A 20,292-nucleotide genomic window follows, 5' to 3' on the forward strand; every position below is an offset into this window, starting at 1 on the left:
AAAATTTCCGCGGAAGCTCATTGTTTGCTGTGGATTCACCCAACCTCAGCGCCTCACATCTTATTTGACGCCTTCACAACCAGGTCGCGGCCTCTGGAGCCTCATCGACACCACTTGATGGAATAATTGTCGCGACAATGCCCAAGGTTATCAGCTACACTCCTCCCTGGCTCTCGCGCCCTTCCCCCGGCGCTTCGTTGTTTGCGAGCACTACACACAAGGATCCCGCGAGTCTCAAGAATCCCAAAGACGCCAAATATGACGGGCCCTCACGGACTCTTGCACGGAGGGGCAATGAGATCTTCGCAGTTGTTGACAACCAGATCCGGTGGTCCAGCCTTACGCGATTGAAGGATGAGTGGCAGCAACGTGAGAGGTCGAAGGATTCCCAAAAGTCAGCTGCGGATGGCCAGGTGCCGTACAGGGTATGGATACAGTGCGATGAATGATGATGATGGCTCATACTGATGAATTCAAGACCCTGGTAGTGCCGGTTTACGAACAGATCCGACAGCTTATCCCCTCCCCAAACGGCGCTTTCCTCGCCATTGTCGCAGACCATACCGTCTTCATCGCAGTCCTTCCCGACTCCGCGCATTTGTCTACCACAGAATCTTCCCCAATTCGCGTAAAAACCTACCAGCTTGGCCCAACAACACACGTCATCCCAGAATCGCCGGTGGTCTCAGCTTTATGGCACCCGCTTGGTGTCTACAGCAATCTAGGAGCATGCCTTGTGACAGTAACGGAGGATGCTGCCGTGCGCGTCTGGGAGCTTGACCGGAATAACCACTGGTCGTTCGACCGACCTACCCTTGCTATTGACCTCCGCAAGCTGATCGACGGGACTTCTTCCGATCAGGACTTTGCGCCCTCGGGTTTTGGGAGGAACAAGGGTTTCTCTGCAGATTATATTGATATGGAGGTTGCATCGGCTCGCTTTGGCGGTGTCGGTAGCGAGAAGGAGGACGCTTGGGCAGCGATGACACTCTGGATCGCCATGAAGCCTGGCGATCTATATGCCCTTTGCCCACTGCTGCCTTCAAAATGGAGGGCGCCGTCCGCAGCCGTCCCCTCATTGTCTGCTGCAATCATCCCTAAAATGTCAGCTTTAGAAGAGGATTCTTTGGATCACGACGAACAGTTGACAGCCTGCCGGCAACAATACGAGTGGCTCACGGAAATCGACAACCAGGAGCCGTTGCAGATCATACCCGGGACCGAGACAGAGCCGGAGTCAGAGATCCTCGCTCGGCCAATGGCCCCTAGTGCGATTCCTAGGCTTCAAGGGCCGTTCCGTGTTGATACTGGGGACGAGGTTGATGACCTTGATCTGTGCGATATCCTGGTCGTTGCTGCCAAGGCTGATACTGATGCCCTGATGCTGGGAGAAGACGATGAATTGGCTCTGGATAGTGGTGATGATAAGGTATCTGCGACTGTGATCTATCTTTCATCTCGGAGCGGTCGAGTCTATATCTGTCTTGAACTTGAAGGTGTGGAAGGACAGTGGCTTCCCAAAGCAAAGAGAAACGTGTTCCAAACGCCTGTCTCTGAAGGGTCCGATTTACTTCTGGTGGAAGCTTTGGACACCGTCAAAAAGGAACGCCAGCCTGTGGAAACATGGCCTGTATTTTCCCCCGATGCCCATTCACGATACAGCTGCTTCGTGACAACCTCCCACAGTGTCGTATTCATTTCGCTGGCGTCTTGGATTCAGCGATTGGAAGCTGAATTGCAGTCTGATGACACTGCTGGGTCAGGATTCCGGCTCCAGATTCTTTGCGAAGGCAACGCGGCGACATTGGAGCCGATCATTCAAGTCGACGAAGCCAGTGCGGCTGGCAGCCAGCCCTTCCACCTACCAGCCTCTTTGGTGTATCACGACTACGACCTGGGATACCTGCTTCTTACCTGCCACGCCTCTAACCCCTCTGCTGCCATTCTCGAAAAGCCTGATTTCTTCCCGTCATTTTCGCTCCAGCCAGATGCAGAGACAGCTGGCTCCCCAACAATCCCTCCCCACCGACCTCCTTACCAGGTTCCTTCCATTCTATACGCAGAGTCTCCGTTGGAGTTCTTTGTCGAGAAGCAAGTTCCTCATCGCTACCGCAGCAGCTTGAAGGAGCCCGTACTCCTCTCCCCAGCTACTCTTGATCTTGTGGCCGCCGCGCACCGAATCCTTTCCGCCCATACCAATGCCCTTGAGCGAGCTGCGTCTGACCTCTTCCGTCGCTGTGAGAGACTTCAGGGTGAATTGCGCGAGCAATTAGGACAAATATCCGATGTTGCAGAGCGTATCAAGGGTGTCTCGAGTGAGATTGGCGAAGACGGAGAGAGGAAAGAGGGCTCCAGGAGCAGTGAAGTGTTGGACAAGAGGCTACAAGCAGCCAAGGACAGACAAACACAACTCGTCCAACGCTACGAAGCTCTCCGCAATAAGGTGCTGAACTCTGGAGGAAGACCGCTCAGCGAGAAGGAGTCATCATGGATCGCAGAGGTGGAAACACTTTCCAAATCCTTCGACACAGAACGCAAGGAGGGAGACACCCAGCGGATCTCGCAGCGACTACAAGATGCAAGTTCAAACCCTTAGTTTTTTTTTCTGATCGTATAATAACATTATGCAGGCCAAGGAGATCGCCAAAGAACTAGTCGAAGAAGCCAAGTCCGCTGCTGCCAGGCTGCCCGCTACCCAAGAATCTAGTACCCCGGCTTCTCCTACCAGTGCACAACCACGGGTTCCTCAGCGGCTGCAACGTGCTAAGATCGCTGATGCCATGAAGATGGTGGAGAGAGAGTATGTTTCTCCACAATCATGCCGATTCCGCTGCTAACTGGCTTTAGATCTGCTGTTATTGAATCTATCACGACACGCTTAGCCCGGCTCAACGCCATTGTCTGATGTTTTTCCCAATCTTGGTTCTTTGACCAACTATCCTCCCATACAATATGGCTTAGACTACGTATTTACGCATTGACCGTTGATCTAGGCTGAATTAATCTAACTTGAGCAATCAAATCAATCATCAACTTGATCGAATCCTCAATTCTTATTTCAATATGTTCTCTGACAAACTGGGCCAAACTGGCCCTTCAATCATACGTAAGGACGACACTTAGAATGCTACCCCAACAACACCTCCTACAGCGATCTTCATAACTGGATCATCTGAACAATCAATCCTCTGGCTCGGGATGATGCCCCATCGCTCTCTCCTCATAATACGACCCATCCCACACCCCCTTCCTCCCCAACTTTCTACCCCTCCCTGATGTCACAGAACCACTCTTCTCACTCTCAGTATCTATATCCTCCCCAGGCCCATAGATCTGATACTCAAGCCGATAGATCCTACTCGACTCCACCTTCCACACTTGATCCGCATCGGGCCCTCTAACTTTTGGGCCCTTCCCAACACCGCCGCCACAACCAGGAACAACCACCCTCCCATTCACCGCACCCGAAGAACCCAAAGACTGAATTCTGCCTCCCCTCTCTAAAAGAAAACACTGCTCCCCCTTCCGGAAAAGCCTCCACTGCTCCAGCGCATCGTTCTCGACGACGATGAGCATACCCAGTTTCTCGGCGAGTGGAAACCGCTCCGGCGACGCGAGGACAGTCTTCACACCGTGCGCGCGGATTTGTTTATCTAGTTGGGTGAGACACACTTCGCAGAGGGTGAGGACGTCGTATGTTTCGATTATGTGGGTGTGGTAGCAGGGTTTCTTTGTTGGATGAGGTTTTGGTTTGGGAAAGCAGGGGTTGAATTCAGGATTGGCATGGGAAGGGGTAGCAGGAGGGGAGTTGGGAGGAGAGTCAGGAGATGATTGGGTTTCGCTGGTGCTTTGGGACTCGGTACTGTTGGGGTGGTTGAGGAGGATGGAGGGGCCCCGGGTGAAAAAGCAGGGGAGGAGCCATTCGTCGTAGATGCAGTTGCAGAGGTATTTTACTGTGTAGAAGGTGCACATTGTGGTCTTGAGCCTTTCGTCTGTTGCGGAGATCGGAGGGCAGAATGTCGCTGGGGGATTCTGAGTAGGGGCCTGAGAGTCCATTGTAGATTGCATGGGAGGAGAGGGTCTATATAGCACTCTTGATGAAAGGGACAAAAGGATATGGTAGGTAAGTGGTACATTGTGCAAATTCCTTTGTCATACAGAGAAAATGGGCATTGCGTGAACTCCATTGTCCCCGTTCCTTTGATGCCCCGACGCTGATGACTTGGATAGGGCTTTGTGACCACGTGACAAGAGGTGGGTGGCTTGGGGGGATGGCGACCGGGAATTTGGTGACGGGCGTGGCTACATGATCAAAATATCAGAGACAATTTCGTATTCGTTTCAAGGTGACTCACGCAATGTAACTATTTTAATCTAACTGTGGCTTAACGCTGCAGAGTCCTACATGTTCTTTGAACTATCCAAACCTAACCAAACGCCCTTCGCAACCCCCCAACCTTAATGAGACCATCTCAAACACATAACCCAAGAGCTTAGAAACAATCCTTCAGTGCGCTGGAACTGTTGTTCTCCGTATTGCAAACTCAGTCGCAAGCTGCTCGCCTCCCTCAACGCACTCTCTAACCGCCCAATAAATCTCATCCACAAGCTCTTCATAAGAGGGTGTTGCCAGCGATGCGATCAACCCCTCCCACCTAGACATCGCCATTCGAAAGTTTTCATGATAGAAGTTATACAGCTCCCTGGAAGCACTCTCGTCAATCCGGTTTTCTTTCCTCGCAAGCTGCATATGCTTCTCGAATTGCACCCTCGCAAGCTTATAGAGCTCGTAAACCGTCTCGACATATTCGATAATCATTCCGTCAAACTCGTTTGCCCATCTGTCGTATGCGAGCTGGTTGACCGTTAGACGTATGGCTTTCCGCGGTATTTTCGAACCTGACGGAGCGTTGGGGATCATTGCTTCTCTTTTCTCGTCGTAATATTCGCGAAACCGGGAAATCGTGTCACTGTGCATTACCCAGCGCTCCACGTCCACATCGTCTCTCGGACAGAGTGCCACGAATCGTCCTTCGTGGCAATCGGTGAGCCGCTTCAACACCCCGCATGCGCGGAGGCCGCTGCGATGGCAGTTCTCGTAACTTGCACAGAGTTGTTCGGGTATGGTGCTTTTCAGGCTGTCTGGGAGGCAAATCTTGGTATTATCCAGGACAAAGTCCGGTGAAAGTTTCGGTCGGAGGAAAGGAGGGAATCGCAGCGGGGGCATCTTGGTTGGCATGGAAAGTCGTGGGTGCGGGATTGGGCGACTCCGGTTCGACGTCCTGTAGCGGAAAGAGAAGAGATGACAGAAAATAATGGAAGAGGGATAAGCCATTTTAAGGTCGAGATGGCAAGGCAAGAAAACTTTAAGCATGTTAGACATTTTCGCTTTGTTGGTTTCGAAGTGAGAAGCTGCGGAGCGAACTTTGATCAATTCGACCCAAACTGGAAACGATGCAGCTTAATGTGAGTCAAGGACATGACGGGGTTTTTTCAAGTCTAGCGGAGGAGGGGGTGGGTACCTATAATATGGCTACAGGTCGATATTGATAAGGAAGATGCGACATAAAGGAGTGGTTGTCTTAGGCATTAGAGATCTTTATGGATTAGATGGAGAAGATGTGGTGAAGAGTCCTGCAACCTTAATAGGAAGGAGCGACTCTTTGGCACTTTTCGTGCCTGCCTCCCAAAGGAAGAGACCCGGGCAGGGAAAGAACGATCGATGTTGGCTCGGCTTGGTTATGGGGAGGGGCAACCGGAGACAGTAATGATATCTTGTTCTCGCATGTTCCTTGGCCTTCTCGAGCAAAAAAAGTGCAGGTCAGTCCTTGGCCCTCTAGTGTGCGGGTGCTGAAACCAAGATGGCTCATTGACGGCGCATTGAGCCCAGTGATTACTTTGGTGGTTGCCATGGAATGCTAGAATCGTAGCTTTTGACGTCCTATTCACAATGTGTGGCAATGTATGAGTTACTGATACAAGAGATGCAATGCTAAACCAACTCCAGTGAGAACTCCTCGTACAAAACCAGCTCCCTGGCTGAAAGGGCATTGTGAGAGCAGCAACACGCACGCTCAACCATCCTTCTCAACATCCCTCATTTTGTTTCTCACTCTCTGGAAGAAGGGATGCATCGTTTCCCCATTCTCCACCCTCTCCACCACCGCCTCATAAAGCTCATCGACAATCTCTGAAAAGCTCGGTAGGTCCAGCCCTGGAATGATATCCTCCCAGATGGTCATCTCCAGCATAAAAGTTCGGTAGAAAAGTATGAGCTCATGGTAGTCCAGGTGACTGACTTTTCTCCTATCCCTCGCAACCCGGATCGCAGCCAGAAAGTCCTCCGCCGAGTCGTGATACTCCTTGTACGGACCGTTCTTGAACTCTGAAAGCGCGCTGGCGTAGTCCTTCGACCATTCTTCGTAGGCTGTTCGAGAGATATTAAGGTAGATGACCGGCCCTGGGATCTTCGCTGATGGTGCGAGAGTGGGATCGTAGGTATCGTAGTCTTCGCGCCATCGTTTCAGGCGGCTGATGGTTGCGCTGTGTGTGTAGAGCTTGTATTTGCTTTCGGTGGGAGGGCAGAGAGCACGGTAGCGGTTTTCGCGCTTGCGTACTATCGTGATCATGGTGCGGAACGCTCTGCCGGCGTTTATGCGAAGGAAGTTGAGGTCGAGGCGTAGATCATCGGGGATGATTTGGTCGAGATGCGTGGGGATGAGGACGTTTTCGGGGATGAATTTGAATTTGGTGAGGTTGGTGCATTCGCCGAGGGGATACATTGTAGGCGCTTGCGCCGAAGGCGTCATGGCAGTTTGTGAGGCGTTTTTATGATGATGATAACAGGAAGAAAGATAGCGAAGGAGGATTGTTGTAAACACACATTGTAAAGTGAGAGATGAGGCCCTTCGAGGATCGAGCGCGGCGTGAAGAGACGTTGAACTGCCAACGAGATCTGAAGCAAAGTAAGAAACGAATTGAGCTATGTTGCATGTATGAATGGGGTTGTTTATGAGGGAGTTTTGGAGGTGCACATGCAGGAGATGAGGACCAAAACTTTGGAAGTCGAATTCTCACTTTGCGGTAAAGTTGAGAAGGGCCCATGGTAGATGCCTTAGAAAAGGTTGAAGAGCAAGGGTACGTATCTTTAGTTAAGAAAGTTCAAAAGGTCCAGTATTATGAAAATATGGCAGATTTGGTTCCAATCCCGCGACATATCGTAAGATTATACACGAAAAATGCAAGAAATACTGAAGAAGCAATTTTGTGAATCTAAGACCATTGTTTGGTATATAACTTGCGAGTGGGATAAGTACATCAAGACGGCCAAGGTAGTTCACTGTACACTGTCCGAGCAAACCGGTTAGCTGGTGACTCTATAAGTCGAAGCTATTTCAACATACCGCTCGATGAGATGAAGACCAGACTGTGATTCGACAATGTCACTGATCTCGCCTGGCTGCAGGGCAAACGCTGCCTCTTCGAATTCTCTTTGCATTTCGCCGTGACCGAAGAAGCCACTTTAAGCACATCAGCAATTAGGTTTGATAGAATAGACAGACTACAAGATAGCAAAGCAAAGACATACAGGTCGCCCTTCTTTCTGGCACTACTACAGTCCGACTCGGCCATTGCCAGATCGCCTAGCGTGATCTCTCCGCTTATGATGCGCTGCTGGTGCCCGCGGAGAATCTCACGTGCCTCCTCCTTTGTCCGGGTAATGGTTGCCTCCCGCCAGCTGCTGGGTCGTCTACTATCCCTGTGCTTGACCAAAAGGTGGCTGCAGCGAATCTTGCCCTCACCCTGGTTCGAACCGTCCGGGTAGGCTGCGGCGCCGCTGTGGTACTTGGCCATGTATACCTTGAGAGATTCCATGTCGGTATCGGCCGGAGGTTCCCAGCGTGACTCCCTAGTCCCGGCGTTGAAATAGTAAGGAAGATTCTTGGAGTTGGAGTGGCGGACCTCCCATCCTGCTGGAAGACCTGTATTTACCTATGACGAAAGGGAGTCAGTGAATGAGTTCGGGTTGGACAATGGTGATAGGATGTGAGGCAAAGACCAACCATGGTGGGCGAAAAGTTCTGCAGTGGTATATAAGGGTGAAAATGCTGAAAAGCTCGAATGGTCTAAAATCTAGTGCTGGGGTAAATCGTAGTTTAAGATGACGCGGGGAAATTGCCCAGGTGACAGGAGGGGAAGCTGCAAATGAGCTAAACGGGCCAAACAGTGCAAACTCAGGGGCGGGTCTGGATTCCGAGTTCGAGCCCGCCTTTGATGTCTGTGCTTTCTCAACGACTCACCTCCTCTTCAGCACTTATCCGTCTCTCGTTGATCTCGACTGTTTTGCGCACCGCTATATTTTGGAAGCCGCTTCGACCGATTTTGCACCATTCCGCGCCGTATATCTATCTCAACCACATCCCACACCTCACCGAAATGTCTGCCAGTCCTTCTCCCTCTGCTGGTGGCGATAACAAGCCGAGCGATCAGATTCATTTCCGCTTCTGTCGCGAATGGTAAGCAACGGCTCTCGCTCCCTTGGTTTGCTCAGTCGCTAACGACCTTCTAGCTCCAACTTGCTCTACCCGAAAGAAGACCGCGTCAACAACCGCTTGATGTTTACCTGCCGAACCTGCCATGTGGGCGAGCCTGCGACGTCCTACTGCGTTTACCAGAACAAACTCAACACCCAGGTCGGAGACACTGCTGGTGTAACCCAGGATGTGGGATCCGATCCTACGGTTTGTCTCCCTGGTCTTTGTCTACTTTGTGGCGAAGTAGTCGCCTGTTTTACGTGTGGATCAATGTCCTGAGACATGTGCTCGGCCGCGACATTTGAAATCTTTTTGGACCCCGGAACTGAGGTGTTGGACTCATTGGCTAACTGCGCACGTCCCGTACAGCTTCCCCGATCCAACAAGCTCTGTCCGAGCTGCGGTGAAGCGGAAGCCGTGTTCTTCCAGTCTCAACAACGATCTGCGGAAACTGGAATGGTGAGCATCTCGACCGATCTTTATGATGCAGGGTAACTGATGAGTTTCAGAAACTTTACTACGTGTGCTGCACGTGCGGAAATGTCTTCGTATAGCGCTACGACACCTGTTTATCATATTATTTCGATACCCTTCTTATTGGCATGTACAGCATTTTCGGGGAGTTTTTGGCGATTTTGAGGTCATAACGGGGAATTTGAAAGGTGGTCTATTGTTACAGATAGATATGCGAACGCCCAATAAAACAATCTACTCCAAGTGGTATATTATACATGCATCGGCGCAAGAGACAGAATCTTAGACCATTGCCTTCCTCGTAGTTCCGTAGCCACGACTCCTGTTTTGAGAGTCAGCACCTCCACGGCGATATGTGTAGCGAAAATTGGACTGACCGTTCATTCTGGTTCCGATGGGGTCTCCGGACTTGTTCACGAGCACACACGCATTGTCATCGAACTTCACAAGGCTTCCGTCGGGTCGCTGCATTTCCTTCTTGACTCGGACAACAACGGCATGTCGGATATCTCCTCGACGGACTTTGTTGGCGATGCCACTGTTTCCTGAGGGATCAGAACCGAAACTTCGCTGCTTCTGGACGACAATGACGATTCGATCACCTAAGCCGAGATAAAATGATTAGAGGCGGCTAGAGCGGGATTGTGTAGGGTACGCACCGACTGTCGCAGCCCGCTTCTTCTTGAGGACGTTCACGCATTCGACCACGGCCGCGCCGGAGTTGTCGATGCAGTTAAGCATAGACTATCGCCAAGTTAGCAGAGACAAAGATATGAATAGTCAATCGCACCGACCTTTAATTGAATCATCTTGACTGTATGTGTTCACTAGCTGAGCGGACAGAAGGCCATCGGACGTTGACTGATCAACATCTGCGATTCGAAAGATTTCCGGCACCAAGTTCTGCCGATCTCCGACCCCAGCGCAAATGAGCCAATTACGAGTTGCGGCCTGCAGAACAAGGCACAAAAAGAGCGCCGCTGGAGCGCCGCAGCAACAGAGTTGACGCTCAGGCTGAGTCCTGACCAGCCGCTCCGTGTTCTTTGTCTTGCCTGTGTGTTGCTCTCTGGATGTAGCCCCATCCATGACTCGACTGCGCCATTTATCTTCTCAGATCCTTCCCCTCTTGCCCGCTATGTCGATTGCCCTGTAATTGTGTTACACCCACCCTCTTTATCTGCAATATCTTGGTTTCTTGGGACTTTCTCTCCCGCTTCGTCGTTCCTTTTTCCCTGACACTCGCCCTCGCTGGATCCCCCACAATTGCCGCACAACCACAACGAATACTTAATATCGGCTGTATGGGACTGGAGTGAAATCGGAGATTACGATGCCACCATCTAAGGCCCGCAACAGCCCTTCCGACGAGCGGCGCGACCGGCTGACGCTGGCCAAGTTGGCCAGCTATGACGACGTCGCAACGGATGCGCTGGTGGATTGTGTAAGTTTCACCCAGCGACCGAGAAAGAATAGCATTATTCTAACAGCATGATTTGAATAGGCTCACTTTTGGACGAAAACCCGCAAGAACAGAACGAAATATATCCCGGTACGAGGCGTGGACGAGGAGGACGTAGCCCGAATCCTTCTCCACGATGTCATTGTCGCCAAGGATGCGATTAAGGCTGAAAAGAAGATACTAGAAATGTCTGGGATGAGGAGATTCATACAGAAGCTTCCGAACGATCGCGAAAAGGATTGGTTTCGAAGGCATCTTCGCAAGTACGTCCAGATGTACTTGCCCGACTGCCCCTTTGAAGTGACGACCACCAACCGCTACACGATTTTCGAGCACGAGGCTGCGATTTGCGCCCGAAAATTTATCCCGCAAGGCCAGGAGATCAAATATCTAGCCGGAACCCTTGTGCCAATGACCAAGGAGGAGGAACAGGATCTGGATTTGAAGAGGAAGGATTTCAGCATTGTCATGTCGAGTCGCCGGAAAACACCCTCCTTTTTCCTCGGCCCCGCCCGCTTCGCCAACCACGACTGCAATGCAAACGGCCGACTGGTGACTCGAGGTTCCGAAGGGATGCAGGTCGTCGCTACTCGGGATATCTATATCGGTGAAGAAATCACCGTCTCGTATGGGGAAGACTACTTTGGAATTGACAATTGCGAGTGTTTATGTCTCACTTGCGAACGCGCTGTGCGCAACGGCTGGTCTCCACATACCGACTCTGAGCCCAACAGCAAAGCGTCTACACCAGAGGTCATGCCCATGGAGGGGTTCCTCACACCGAAGAAGCGGAAGGCTGCCGCTGACGTCGACTCTGACACTTCGCCTTCTTCCAGCCCCCGCAAGAGGGGGAAGTTTACTCCACGCAGCTCCAAGCTGCGATCTGAATTGTCTCTTACCGAAGAGGTTGCTATCTCGATCGAGTCGGGCAATTCCACGACACAACGGAAGGGCCGCTCAAGCACGGAAAATGCGCAGTCGTCCGGTACTGATTCGGAATCTCTCACATCCCTGGTTCCTGATGACTCCCAACGATCATCAACGTCCACTGCAGCAACCTCAGACTGTGATGAGGGAACCGTCAAGGCCGACGAGGCCACCGTCGTGTCTAATGTTAAAATTACAATTGGGGCTGAATCTGCGACGACATCGTGCGCGACAGAAATCAAAATCAAGGTTGAGAATACTGCCGACACAACTTTGCGGGAACTTACCACACGCTCTCGTCTGAATCTTAGAAGTACAGAGTCCCGCTCGGAGACCTGCCCGAGCGAGGCTTCGTCGTCGCTGAAGCTCGAGGATAATCTCGAAGTCTTCCCGCAAGGCAAGAAACCGCGGAAAGCACGCAGAAAGCGTGTCTATGTATCCGTCGAACCTGAATCAACATTAACGAGAGTTCCTGGAGATTACACGAAAACACCAAAGCTACTAGCACACTCATACGACAGATGGGTAGACTGCCACACCTGCAACTCCTGGTTCGTCCAACAAAACTCATACCTCACCCGAAGAGAGTGTCCTCGCTGCGAACGCCATTCCGTGCTGTACGGGTTCCGCTGGCCCAAAACCGACAGGGAGGGGCCCAATGATGACGAAGAGCGCGTGATGGATCACCGCACGGTGCATCGCTTCTTATACCCTGAAGAAGAGGCGCTTATCTCACGTAAGGGCCGTGGCGTCAGCTTCGGCATCACACCCACACCTGAATTATCCGAGGCGCCACGCACGGAGACCCCTGATAGCGAGACGGCTGACGAGCAGCGAAGCATACGGGTGACCAGGCGACACACCCGGGCACTGCGAATGACTATGTAATGATGATGTTTTTCGTCGGGATTTGGAGTTTCAGGCGAGAGATTGGTGTTCACACATATTCGTGGTAGGAATTGGCGTTTTAGGAAGATGGCCGATTGGCATGGAGATGACTACTACAAGTCAGTAGGAGGAGCTCAGGATAACCTCAGGATTGATTCCTTTGGCCTTCATCTCGTTTTAATTTTGTGCTCGATTTTGTCGCATTTTCAGGCCTCGTTTCACATACATCTTTGAGGGGATTGGCACATGGGCTGGTTTTTATGTATTTATACTACTCTTGTTGCATACATAGTATCATGTAACACTGACATTTTAGAGTCAACTCAGCAACTATAATTTCGTTTCTCGGTTCTTCACCCCCTCACTTCTCCTCGAGCTCCACTTCTTCTGTTGAAATATTCCGGCGAAATGCAAGGAATATATTACTGCACCAATGGCAGCTTCATTCCGTGATACTCCTTCCTTTTCCCCGGCCTTCCCCCCGCAGTTCAACTGCATCTCGGTCTGCATAACCCCGACACGCCGCCTCTTGCAGGCAAGTGACGATATACTATGATTGCTGATAAAAGCCGCTGGGCTTCAGTACCATGTCGCTACCGCACTGTCGCTGACTACGGTCAGTTAAAATCCAGCCATGAAGTTACTCCGTTTAACCGGCTTAGTGTTGTCTATCTCCGGTTCCCTCGCAAGGGCTGCAAGTTACAGCGACCCCCTCGTCAATCTCGACTATGGCTCTTTCCAAGGCAAGTACGACGAGACATACAACCTCACATATTTCCGCAAAATTCCCTTCGCCGCACCACCAACTGGCGAGAACCGCTTTCGCGCTCCGCAGCCACCTCTCAGAATCGCCAATGGCGTCTACGACACGGACCAGGACTTTGACATGTGTCCGCAGCGAACGGTCAACGGATCTGAAGACTGCCTTTACCTAGGTCTCTTTTCGCGGCCCTGGATCGCAGACACAGATGCGGAAACAGATGTCACCTCGGAGACCGCATCACGCAGTCGCGATAGCAATCTGCGCCCCGTCCTCGTGGTCTTCTACGGCGGCGCCTTCATCCAAGGCGGCGCCTCATTCACGCTCCCGCCCTCCTCCTTCCCAATTCTAAACGCCACAACACTCAACGACTACATTGTCATCTACCCAAACTACCGCCTCAACGCCTTCGGCTTCCTCCCCGGGAAAGCAATCAAGGAGTCACCAACCTCAGACCTCAACCCGGCCCTGCTGGACCAGGAGTACGTGCTGAAATGGGTGCAGAAACACATCATGGCGTTTGGCGGGAATCCGCGCAATGTCACGATCTGGGGCCAGTCCGCGGGAGGCGGGTCGGTTGTTGCGCAGGTGCTTGCGAACGGGCGGCGCGGGGAGAAGAGGTTGTTTAGTAAGGCGCTTGCAAGCTCGCCGTTTTGGCCGAAGACGTATAGGTATGATGCCGATGAGGCGGAGGCAATCTACGAGCGGATGGTGAATCTCACGGGGTGTACCCACGCGAGGGATTCCCTCAAGTGCTTGAAGAGTGTTGATGTCCAGGTGATCCGTGACGCGAATCTGGTCATCGCTGCCGAGAATACGTGGACGACGAGCTCGTATACCTGGGCTCCTGTTGTTGATGATACGTTCCTGCTGCAGACCCTCACAGATGCCGTGTCACGTGACAATATCGAGACGGAGTATGTCTTCACAACATACAACACGCACGAGGGTGAAAACTTTGTCCCGCCAGGGCTCAACTATGCGGACTCCTCGGAGGCGTCAGATGGATTCAACTCCTCCACAGCGAGCTTCCATGACTGGTTAACCGGGTTCTTACCGGGGTTATCGCCACGAGAGATCAGGCTACTGGAGAACAAGTACTACCCCGACGCCGGATCAACGGAAACACTCGATGCGTATAACTCGACACTTGTCCGCGCAGGTCTCGTGTATAGGGATGTCGTGCTCGCCTGTCCGGCATATTGGCTTTCTTCCGCGGCGACAAAGAAGGGGTATCTTGCAGAGTACACGATTGACCCTGCGAAACATGCTAGTGATACGATTTACGTACGTTTCCTTTTCAGCCCTTATACTCCCCTGTCTAAAGCCATATGGAAAGCACTTGCTAATTACCCTAACATTAGTGGAACCGCATCAACTCCGTCCAGCAAACCAATCCCCTCGTGTACAAGGGTTACGCCGGCGCAATGGGTAGTTTCTTCCAGACTGGGGATCCAAACGCACATAAGCTGACGAGCGACGATGTGGTTGGAGTGCCGGAGCTGAAGAGGAGTGGTGAGGAGTTCGTGATTAGGGAGGATGGCTTTGAGAACGTTGAGGTTGATCTTCTGCGGGAGAGGTGTGGGTTCCTGCGGAAGGTTGGAAAGAGAGTTCCTGTTTGATGAGCTTGGTACAGTGTGCATGGTCTCGTAGAGGAACAAATGTTGATCTCCGGGATAGTCATTGAAATATGGCCTTTACATGTTATCATGTTGCCGGCCCATGTCTGAAGGGCCCTAAACCAACTGTAGTTGTTAGCAGACTACTCCTCGCCCGCCCTAGGATCGGTTTACGGACCTTTGCATACCTAGCATATTATAGTAGACTGGAATTATACCATATATCATTGGAGATATAGGGGACAGTGGTACATCAGTCAATAAATTCCATTATTAGGGCATGAAAAAAAGAGTTCACCCTGGCTCTAAATCTGTGTCAGGCCCCGGCGAACGTTCTTTCGAGTTTCTGGGCCGAAACCACAGACGGTGTCTAGGTAATCTATTCCAAAGCCAGGAAACGGACTTAGCCTCCTCCTTGGGTATTGACTTGGGTAGCGCGGACTCCTTGACATCGTTTCTCTTTGGCGATGGGGGCGTCTCTTGGGCTTGAACTCCGCTATCCGAGTCTAATTCCGGATGGAATCGAGACGAATCCTCTTGAGACTCGCTGCCGGGGCGTTTGGGCTTCGTCGTGAATGAACTCTGGAGGGAAGTGGTAATGTGTGGCGCGGCTATCATTTTCGGGTGGCATGCTTAGAATCGGTCTGTGGCCATGGGCAAGTCCAGCCCTGAAAAGAACAACGTTGAAAAGTGACCAAAGGTGCTTTAGGATGTGGAGTGTGAATTTTCCGGCGGAAGGGTGCCGGCGCCAGGCATTTTGAACGAAGCAAGGGGGTCCCGGCTCCTATCGAAGGACGTGGAGACCGAAGTCTTGGAATTGGACCCAATCGAGTCTTCGGATTCTGCCCGTTCGTGCTTGGTACCTTCATCACTGGCATTGGCGGACTGGACTTTGTCCCCATGTTTGTCGTGATTAGCATGTTTCTTCGAAAGGGATTGAAGCCTTGTCCTTTCCGCCAGGGTGAACGGGGTGGGTCTGAGGAGAAACCCGATGAGAAGCAAAGGCAATATCAGCGCAAATAATATTCCAACTATTCAGTACTGTCAGCTGAAATATCCAGAAAAAAAAGGTGTAAGTCCTTACAAAGATAACCGGATAGGTTGCGAAGGGGCCACGATGTAGTCCCTCCAGCATCCTTTACGAACTCGGATATATTTATCATGAAGAAGCTGGACAGAAAGGACATCGGTAGCTGAAAGTGTTAGCATAACCTATTGCGAGTGTACCATAACCCGTACGTACGAAGATTATTGTAATAGTTGTCCAGTATAACATAATCTGGACAATTGGAAGTAGGTGGGTCAGTTTCAGAGCAGACTATGTCAGAAGGAATTGTCCGCAGCGTACATTACCCTGGCGGTGGGACTGATCTGAGCCTTCTCTCGCATAGCGAGCCTCAAGCGCGTTTGCTTGTTTGTGCTTGAGATCAAGCAGATGATCGATCTAGAATTATATGTCAGATAAATTCGACAGAAAACAATAAGAATGAAGAACCCACGTTGCGTTCAATCTGTCCTGCGTACTCCAGCATGCCTTTCAGAACTCTCAAGCTGTCCTTTACACTTGTCATGATACTTTTCTGCAGGCCATCGCGATTTCTGTCACCATCAGGCTGTAAGTTAACCCTTGCCAGCATATTCGTTTGAGAACAGGGCTAGACCGTACCTTCATGTCTTGCTCCTCTTCTATCTCATAGAGATCGAGGCTGCCACCTACTGGAGAAGTATTTGCCAGTTCATCACCATTACTTTTCCAATGGCGGTGCCTGCTGTTTTGATGGAACGCGGAAATAGCCCGCGAAAGCTGGTCAATGACACCTTCCTGCTGCTTTACCACTGTCTTGACAATGTTCATCTCATCCTGGATATGTCGTATATGCATTAGTAGTTTGGACTCACTGTGAAACTTGAGTATGTCCCTGGTGAGTTGATCTCGCTCAGCGGCAGAGATAGGATCATTTAGCCTTCTCGTGAATGTTTCAAACTGATCGAATAGTTTCGTCTCTGCATGTGCCTGCACTGGTTACTTATATGTTCATAATGGATGCAGAGCGGTAGCTCACTACATGGTTGATTGCTTGCTGAAAACAGCCCACAAAAGTGGCTCCTTGTGGCCCTGGTCTGGCGAAAAAGTTGACAGACTTGCTGATGATAAGTTCGACAAAATCTTGCATTGTTCTCGTTCGATTCGGCGTCTTGATGGCATCGCGTAGAATAACTTTTAAATTGCATTCCGCCCTCCTATCACATGCATCAGGGAAGCAAGTCACCACGGTTCCTTGGTATAAGCGTGGGTTAGTCCGATAACGCAGACAAGACATTTTGAAGAGTGCAAAAATACCATCATCTAACATCCAAAGCCATACCTGATCAACCATCAGCGCAGCAGCAGTTCCCATGGGCTTGTTGTCGGGCTTCCGGCCTAAGTTCGGCATGATTTGTTCCTCCCGTCTAGAGGTATATGAGAACTGATCAAGAGGCCTGCGAGGGTGCAATCCATGCGGGTATGATTCCTGTCCAATATAGGCCTTGGCAAGCTCTATCTGAAGATTGTCGACTTCGGGAAATTCTCCTCTAGCTACGGCTTGTATAGGCTTGTCGAGTTTGTCAAGATTGTCTTTTGTCTCGAAGCTTAGAATGGGCATCTATTGAAATCAGCAGCTTGGCCGCTGTATCCGAGAATTCTTTGTCATAAACTCACAAATACGGCCACTGCGCGTTGTTCACGTTTTTCAGGCGTGGAGGAGCCAGATATCGGCGTTGCTGGCCATTTATCTGGGTGGATGTCAGAATACATGATCTAGAGCATAATCAATATCACACGTCCTTTCTCCATGTTTTGCGAGGTACCAAAAGTGGTCATCATGTGTTGAACAATATAGTTTACCTTAGTCTGAGCGTACTGTTCTGCCTTTGCAAAGAAATAGTTGAACGGACTTGTGAAACCTTTGTGTTTACGGAAAGTCAGATAGTTTTAGCATGGCAAGGAGCATAATTGGGAGAGTAACCTTCACGGTGCTGATTGGCCATCGAGACATCCCGTAGTCCAAGGCCGGTGAATAGGTCCTGTCCAGTGAGTATGGAACGTGCCAGGGAAGAGAAGGATAATGGACTTCAACCCACTTTCTCTGCAAAAGAACATTAGTCTCAACGGAGGCGCCTTCATAGGTTTTCTCACGTTATTTGCAGGTAAATGTATCCATCTAAGCCGCATCCTGCCTGCATCCACTGGTCGACGTGGTTGTAGCACCTTGTGCGGCCCCTCCTCGTAGAGTACCTTCCACACGTGATGCTCTTCATCATTCCACCTACTGTTGCGCCCATCCCGAGTTAAATGAAACTCAGCGACAAGTGATTCAAACTTGCCGCACGCAGACATCTGCAGCCCTTTGGGGGGTGTAAATGGTGGTAGAGTGAAGTCATCCTCATAAGTTTTACTATGCGTCCGCTTCAGCTACTGATCCACTCATAATTGGGGTTTTCTGGCTTCACGTAATCCCAGGCAGTACATCGACTGCCATCATGGTGATCAATGCTCGATGTGCTGGACATTAAGATTTTTATGATCTCTTGACAGGTCTTGCGATCGCCATCTGGAAGTAATTGGGCTGCTGCTATAACAGCGGTATGCAAGGGCATCCAGCCGACTCGATCTTTGGTGCTTGAAGAACAAGCGACGTTGCCGAGCTTGAAAAACGAGAAATTCCACTGCTCTCTGGTTATGAAATGAAGCAGCCAGATGTAGAAGCGAGCTACCCGACCCGTCGCAGACATCCTTAGGAAACCCCGGGGCTTCAAATGCCAGCTTCAGAAGGTCAAACAACTCAGGGTATCTCGAGGCATGCAGAGTGGTTAGTGACCTGATCAAAGCGACAACGGACTTATAAGCGTGGTGGCTTAGGGTATGAAAACCAGCTGAGCTGGGCCCGTTGACACTGACGAGAAGCTTGCTGAAAGAGGGCGGAATAAAGCTTGCCTACTAAGGGTAAGCGAGATAGTTTATCGTTAGGACTCAACGTAGACTCACTTCATCCGATCTGTAAACCCATGCAATCGGCATTCGCTTCACACGCCCACTTACGGCGTTTACAAACTCCATCCAGAGCCTTCCGTTCGAAAATCCACCCTCCGATGCCAATGCTCGCTCGACGAAGTCGTATCGCCTTGTGCGTTGAATAAAAGAAAAGAGCCCGTACTTGTCGTTATCCCAGCGATCAGAGCCTTGATAGTTTGGAAAAGACGTATTGAGAAAAATGTAACCCACGTCCGTTTCCTGGAGGATATTCAATCCACTAGCCCGCTGAATAGCTGCTTCCTGAACCACAAGGCCACCAAGTCCATGGGCTATAAAGAGGAGCGGTGCTTTTCTCTGCACAGCCATATGCTCTTCAAGCCTAACTGCGAGCTGTGTCGCGACAGCTTTGACGTATCCTCTCCAATCAGTTTCGCATTTTGGTGGGTCGGAATAAGTGAAATGTAAGACGCAGGCCTCGGGCATGATGCTAGGGAACATGTCCGGATCCTCAAGCCATCAAATGGTCCTCTTCGCAGCCGCCTCATCTCCGTTTCTTTCGTCGTGGTCGAGCAGGACTGCCAGCTTTTTTGAGAGAGAGACGCGTCTGACACCCCCCACGTTCATATGCGACGTGGACGTTGAGCTATTCGCACTCGGTGGCCTGTTGTCCCGCTGGTCAACTTCTTCAATGTCGTGAACCGAAATAATATACATCGCAGGGTTTTTCACAAGTGAAACGCCGCTAGAGGGCATAAGCCGACAACTGTGGTCATGGGTCCCCTTTCTGGAGATGGGAAAAGGTCAGACTCCGCGGCAGGGCACATTAGCTCGGGTCATACCTTGGGGATCCGACTCTTTGCTGTATCCATGACATGTTTTGTAGCTCCTGGGTAAGCGCTCTGTAAGCTATCACCGGTATTCCTTCTGCTGAGTCGTCGGAAGAACAGGCGCGACATTGGCCTCAGTCTTCCGCCCGAATGTCTCCCGCCATCTGTTTTCTCTGCCTCAATCTGGGATTCGCTATCAACCAATGTAGGTGGGCCACTCTGCTGGTTTTCGTCGGTATCGGCATCTCTGAAGCCATCTGAGGGCACTGGCCTTGGTATCTCTTCCGAATGCTCTGAGGTGTCCCCTCTTTCCGCAATTTGTGGTTCGGCAACGGCTTGCAATGGGGGGCCAGTCTGAAGAATGTCATCGGCATCTCCGCAATCGCCTGAGGAATCGCTGAGGATATCGTGACACAGCCTTGTTGGAGTTTCATCGAACCGGACCCTTGTCGCCTGGTGATTATTGGGAACGTCAACCGTAGTTTCAGGAGCAGAAGGGGCGATTATAGGCGGGTCTGTCGCCATCGAGGATTGCTATAACACAGTCAAATTTCGAGTGTGCAGAGAAAAAAACTGTCTTCACAGCAGCACAGAGTGTAAGATACCAAGGAGGATATCAGTTGAGTAATTGCTAGATAGGAGGAGATTGAAAATGAACGGGAAGAAACGTGCTTGCCAACACAGGACGCCCAGCTGTTCTTCCTACCTTACTACACACCACTTTTCGAAGGGCAGTTCGTTTCTCTTCGGAGTCAGACATGATCGGCTTATTTTTGACGAATAATATCA

General features: G+C 50.9%; 10 protein-coding genes across 10 annotated transcripts; 3 read left to right on the top strand and 7 right to left on the bottom strand.

The window, feature by feature from the left end:
• On the top strand, positions 1-3,028 carry BJX68DRAFT_167067 (uncharacterized protein). Its single transcript, XM_071036979.1, has 4 exons — positions 1-425; positions 479-2,578; positions 2,631-2,800; positions 2,848-3,028. Exons 1-4 carry the CDS (start codon positions 138-140, stop codon positions 2,903-2,905), a joined length of 2,616 nt encoding a protein of 871 aa, XP_070895077.1. The 5' UTR covers positions 1-137; the 3' UTR covers positions 2,906-3,028.
• A 152-nt stretch (positions 3,029-3,180) lies between these two features.
• BJX68DRAFT_270630 (uncharacterized protein) lies at positions 3,181-4,056 on the bottom strand (the record flags this gene model as incomplete). Its single annotated transcript, XM_071046718.1, has 1 exon — positions 3,181-4,056. The coding sequence occupies one exon, from the start codon at positions 4,054-4,056 to the stop codon at positions 3,181-3,183; it is 876 nt and encodes a 291-aa protein (XP_070895078.1).
• Positions 4,057-4,507: 451 nt separating this feature from the next.
• Positions 4,508-5,227, bottom strand: BJX68DRAFT_270631 (uncharacterized protein; the record flags this gene model as incomplete). Its single annotated transcript, XM_071046719.1, has 1 exon — positions 4,508-5,227. One exon carries the CDS (start codon positions 5,225-5,227, stop codon positions 4,508-4,510), a length of 720 nt encoding a protein of 239 aa, XP_070895079.1.
• An 847-nt stretch (positions 5,228-6,074) lies between these two features.
• Positions 6,075-6,809, bottom strand: BJX68DRAFT_270632 (uncharacterized protein; the record flags this gene model as incomplete). The annotated part of the gene is made up of 1 exon (XM_071046720.1): positions 6,075-6,809. One exon carries the CDS (start codon positions 6,807-6,809, stop codon positions 6,075-6,077), a length of 735 nt encoding a protein of 244 aa, XP_070895080.1.
• Positions 6,796-8,143, bottom strand: pin1 (peptidylprolyl isomerase ESS1). Its single transcript, XM_071041361.1, has 5 exons — positions 8,064-8,143; positions 7,589-7,992; positions 7,404-7,520; positions 7,146-7,346; positions 6,796-6,955 (listed from the first exon to the last, which is right to left on the bottom strand). The coding sequence occupies exons 1-4, from the start codon at positions 8,064-8,066 to the stop codon at positions 7,337-7,339; spliced, it is 534 nt and encodes a 177-aa protein (XP_070895081.1). The 5' UTR covers positions 8,067-8,143; the 3' UTR covers positions 6,796-6,955; positions 7,146-7,336.
• A 146-nt stretch (positions 8,144-8,289) lies between these two features.
• BJX68DRAFT_244706 (DNA-directed RNA polymerase II core subunit RPB9) lies at positions 8,290-9,245 on the top strand. The gene is made up of 4 exons (XM_071041362.1): positions 8,290-8,516; positions 8,570-8,741; positions 8,904-8,993; positions 9,044-9,245. The coding sequence occupies exons 1-4, from the start codon at positions 8,437-8,439 to the stop codon at positions 9,086-9,088; spliced, it is 387 nt and encodes a 128-aa protein (XP_070895082.1). The 5' UTR covers positions 8,290-8,436; the 3' UTR covers positions 9,089-9,245.
• BJX68DRAFT_244708 (mitochondrial 54S ribosomal protein uL14m) lies at positions 9,246-9,878 on the bottom strand. Its single transcript, XM_071041363.1, has 4 exons — positions 9,803-9,878; positions 9,668-9,752; positions 9,386-9,610; positions 9,246-9,330 (listed from the first exon to the last, which is right to left on the bottom strand). The coding sequence occupies exons 1-4, from the start codon at positions 9,815-9,817 to the stop codon at positions 9,260-9,262; spliced, it is 396 nt and encodes a 131-aa protein (XP_070895083.1). The 5' UTR covers positions 9,818-9,878; the 3' UTR covers positions 9,246-9,259.
• A 460-nt stretch (positions 9,879-10,338) lies between these two features.
• Positions 10,339-14,664, top strand: BJX68DRAFT_278366 (Alpha/Beta hydrolase protein; the record flags this gene model as incomplete). The annotated part of the gene is made up of 5 exons (XM_071048516.1): positions 10,339-10,449; positions 10,510-11,643; positions 11,716-12,278; positions 12,973-14,329; positions 14,407-14,664. The coding sequence occupies 5 exons, from the start codon at positions 10,339-10,341 to the stop codon at positions 14,662-14,664; spliced, it is 3,423 nt and encodes a 1,140-aa protein (XP_070895084.1).
• Positions 14,665-15,366: 702 nt separating this feature from the next.
• BJX68DRAFT_270638 (uncharacterized protein) lies at positions 15,367-19,159 on the bottom strand (the record flags this gene model as incomplete). Its single annotated transcript, XM_071046721.1, has 11 exons — positions 15,367-15,692; positions 15,746-15,854; positions 15,905-15,940; positions 16,010-16,105; positions 16,161-16,274; positions 16,328-16,522; positions 17,028-17,306; positions 17,363-17,461; positions 17,549-17,607; positions 17,670-17,727; positions 18,743-19,159. 11 exons carry the CDS (start codon positions 19,157-19,159, stop codon positions 15,367-15,369), a joined length of 1,788 nt encoding a protein of 595 aa, XP_070895085.1.
• A 33-nt stretch (positions 19,160-19,192) lies between these two features.
• On the bottom strand, positions 19,193-20,028 carry BJX68DRAFT_270639 (uncharacterized protein; the record flags this gene model as incomplete). Its single annotated transcript, XM_071046722.1, has 2 exons — positions 19,193-19,456; positions 19,516-20,028. The coding sequence occupies 2 exons, from the start codon at positions 20,026-20,028 to the stop codon at positions 19,193-19,195; spliced, it is 777 nt and encodes a 258-aa protein (XP_070895086.1).
• Positions 20,029-20,292: the final 264 nt, after the last annotated feature.

Source organism: Aspergillus pseudodeflectus (genome assembly GCF_044049435.1).
Source record: "Aspergillus pseudodeflectus strain CBS 756.74 chromosome Unknown BJX68scaffold_51, whole genome shotgun sequence".
In the NCBI taxonomy this organism is placed as follows: Eukaryota; Fungi; Ascomycota; class Eurotiomycetes; order Eurotiales; family Aspergillaceae; genus Aspergillus; species Aspergillus pseudodeflectus.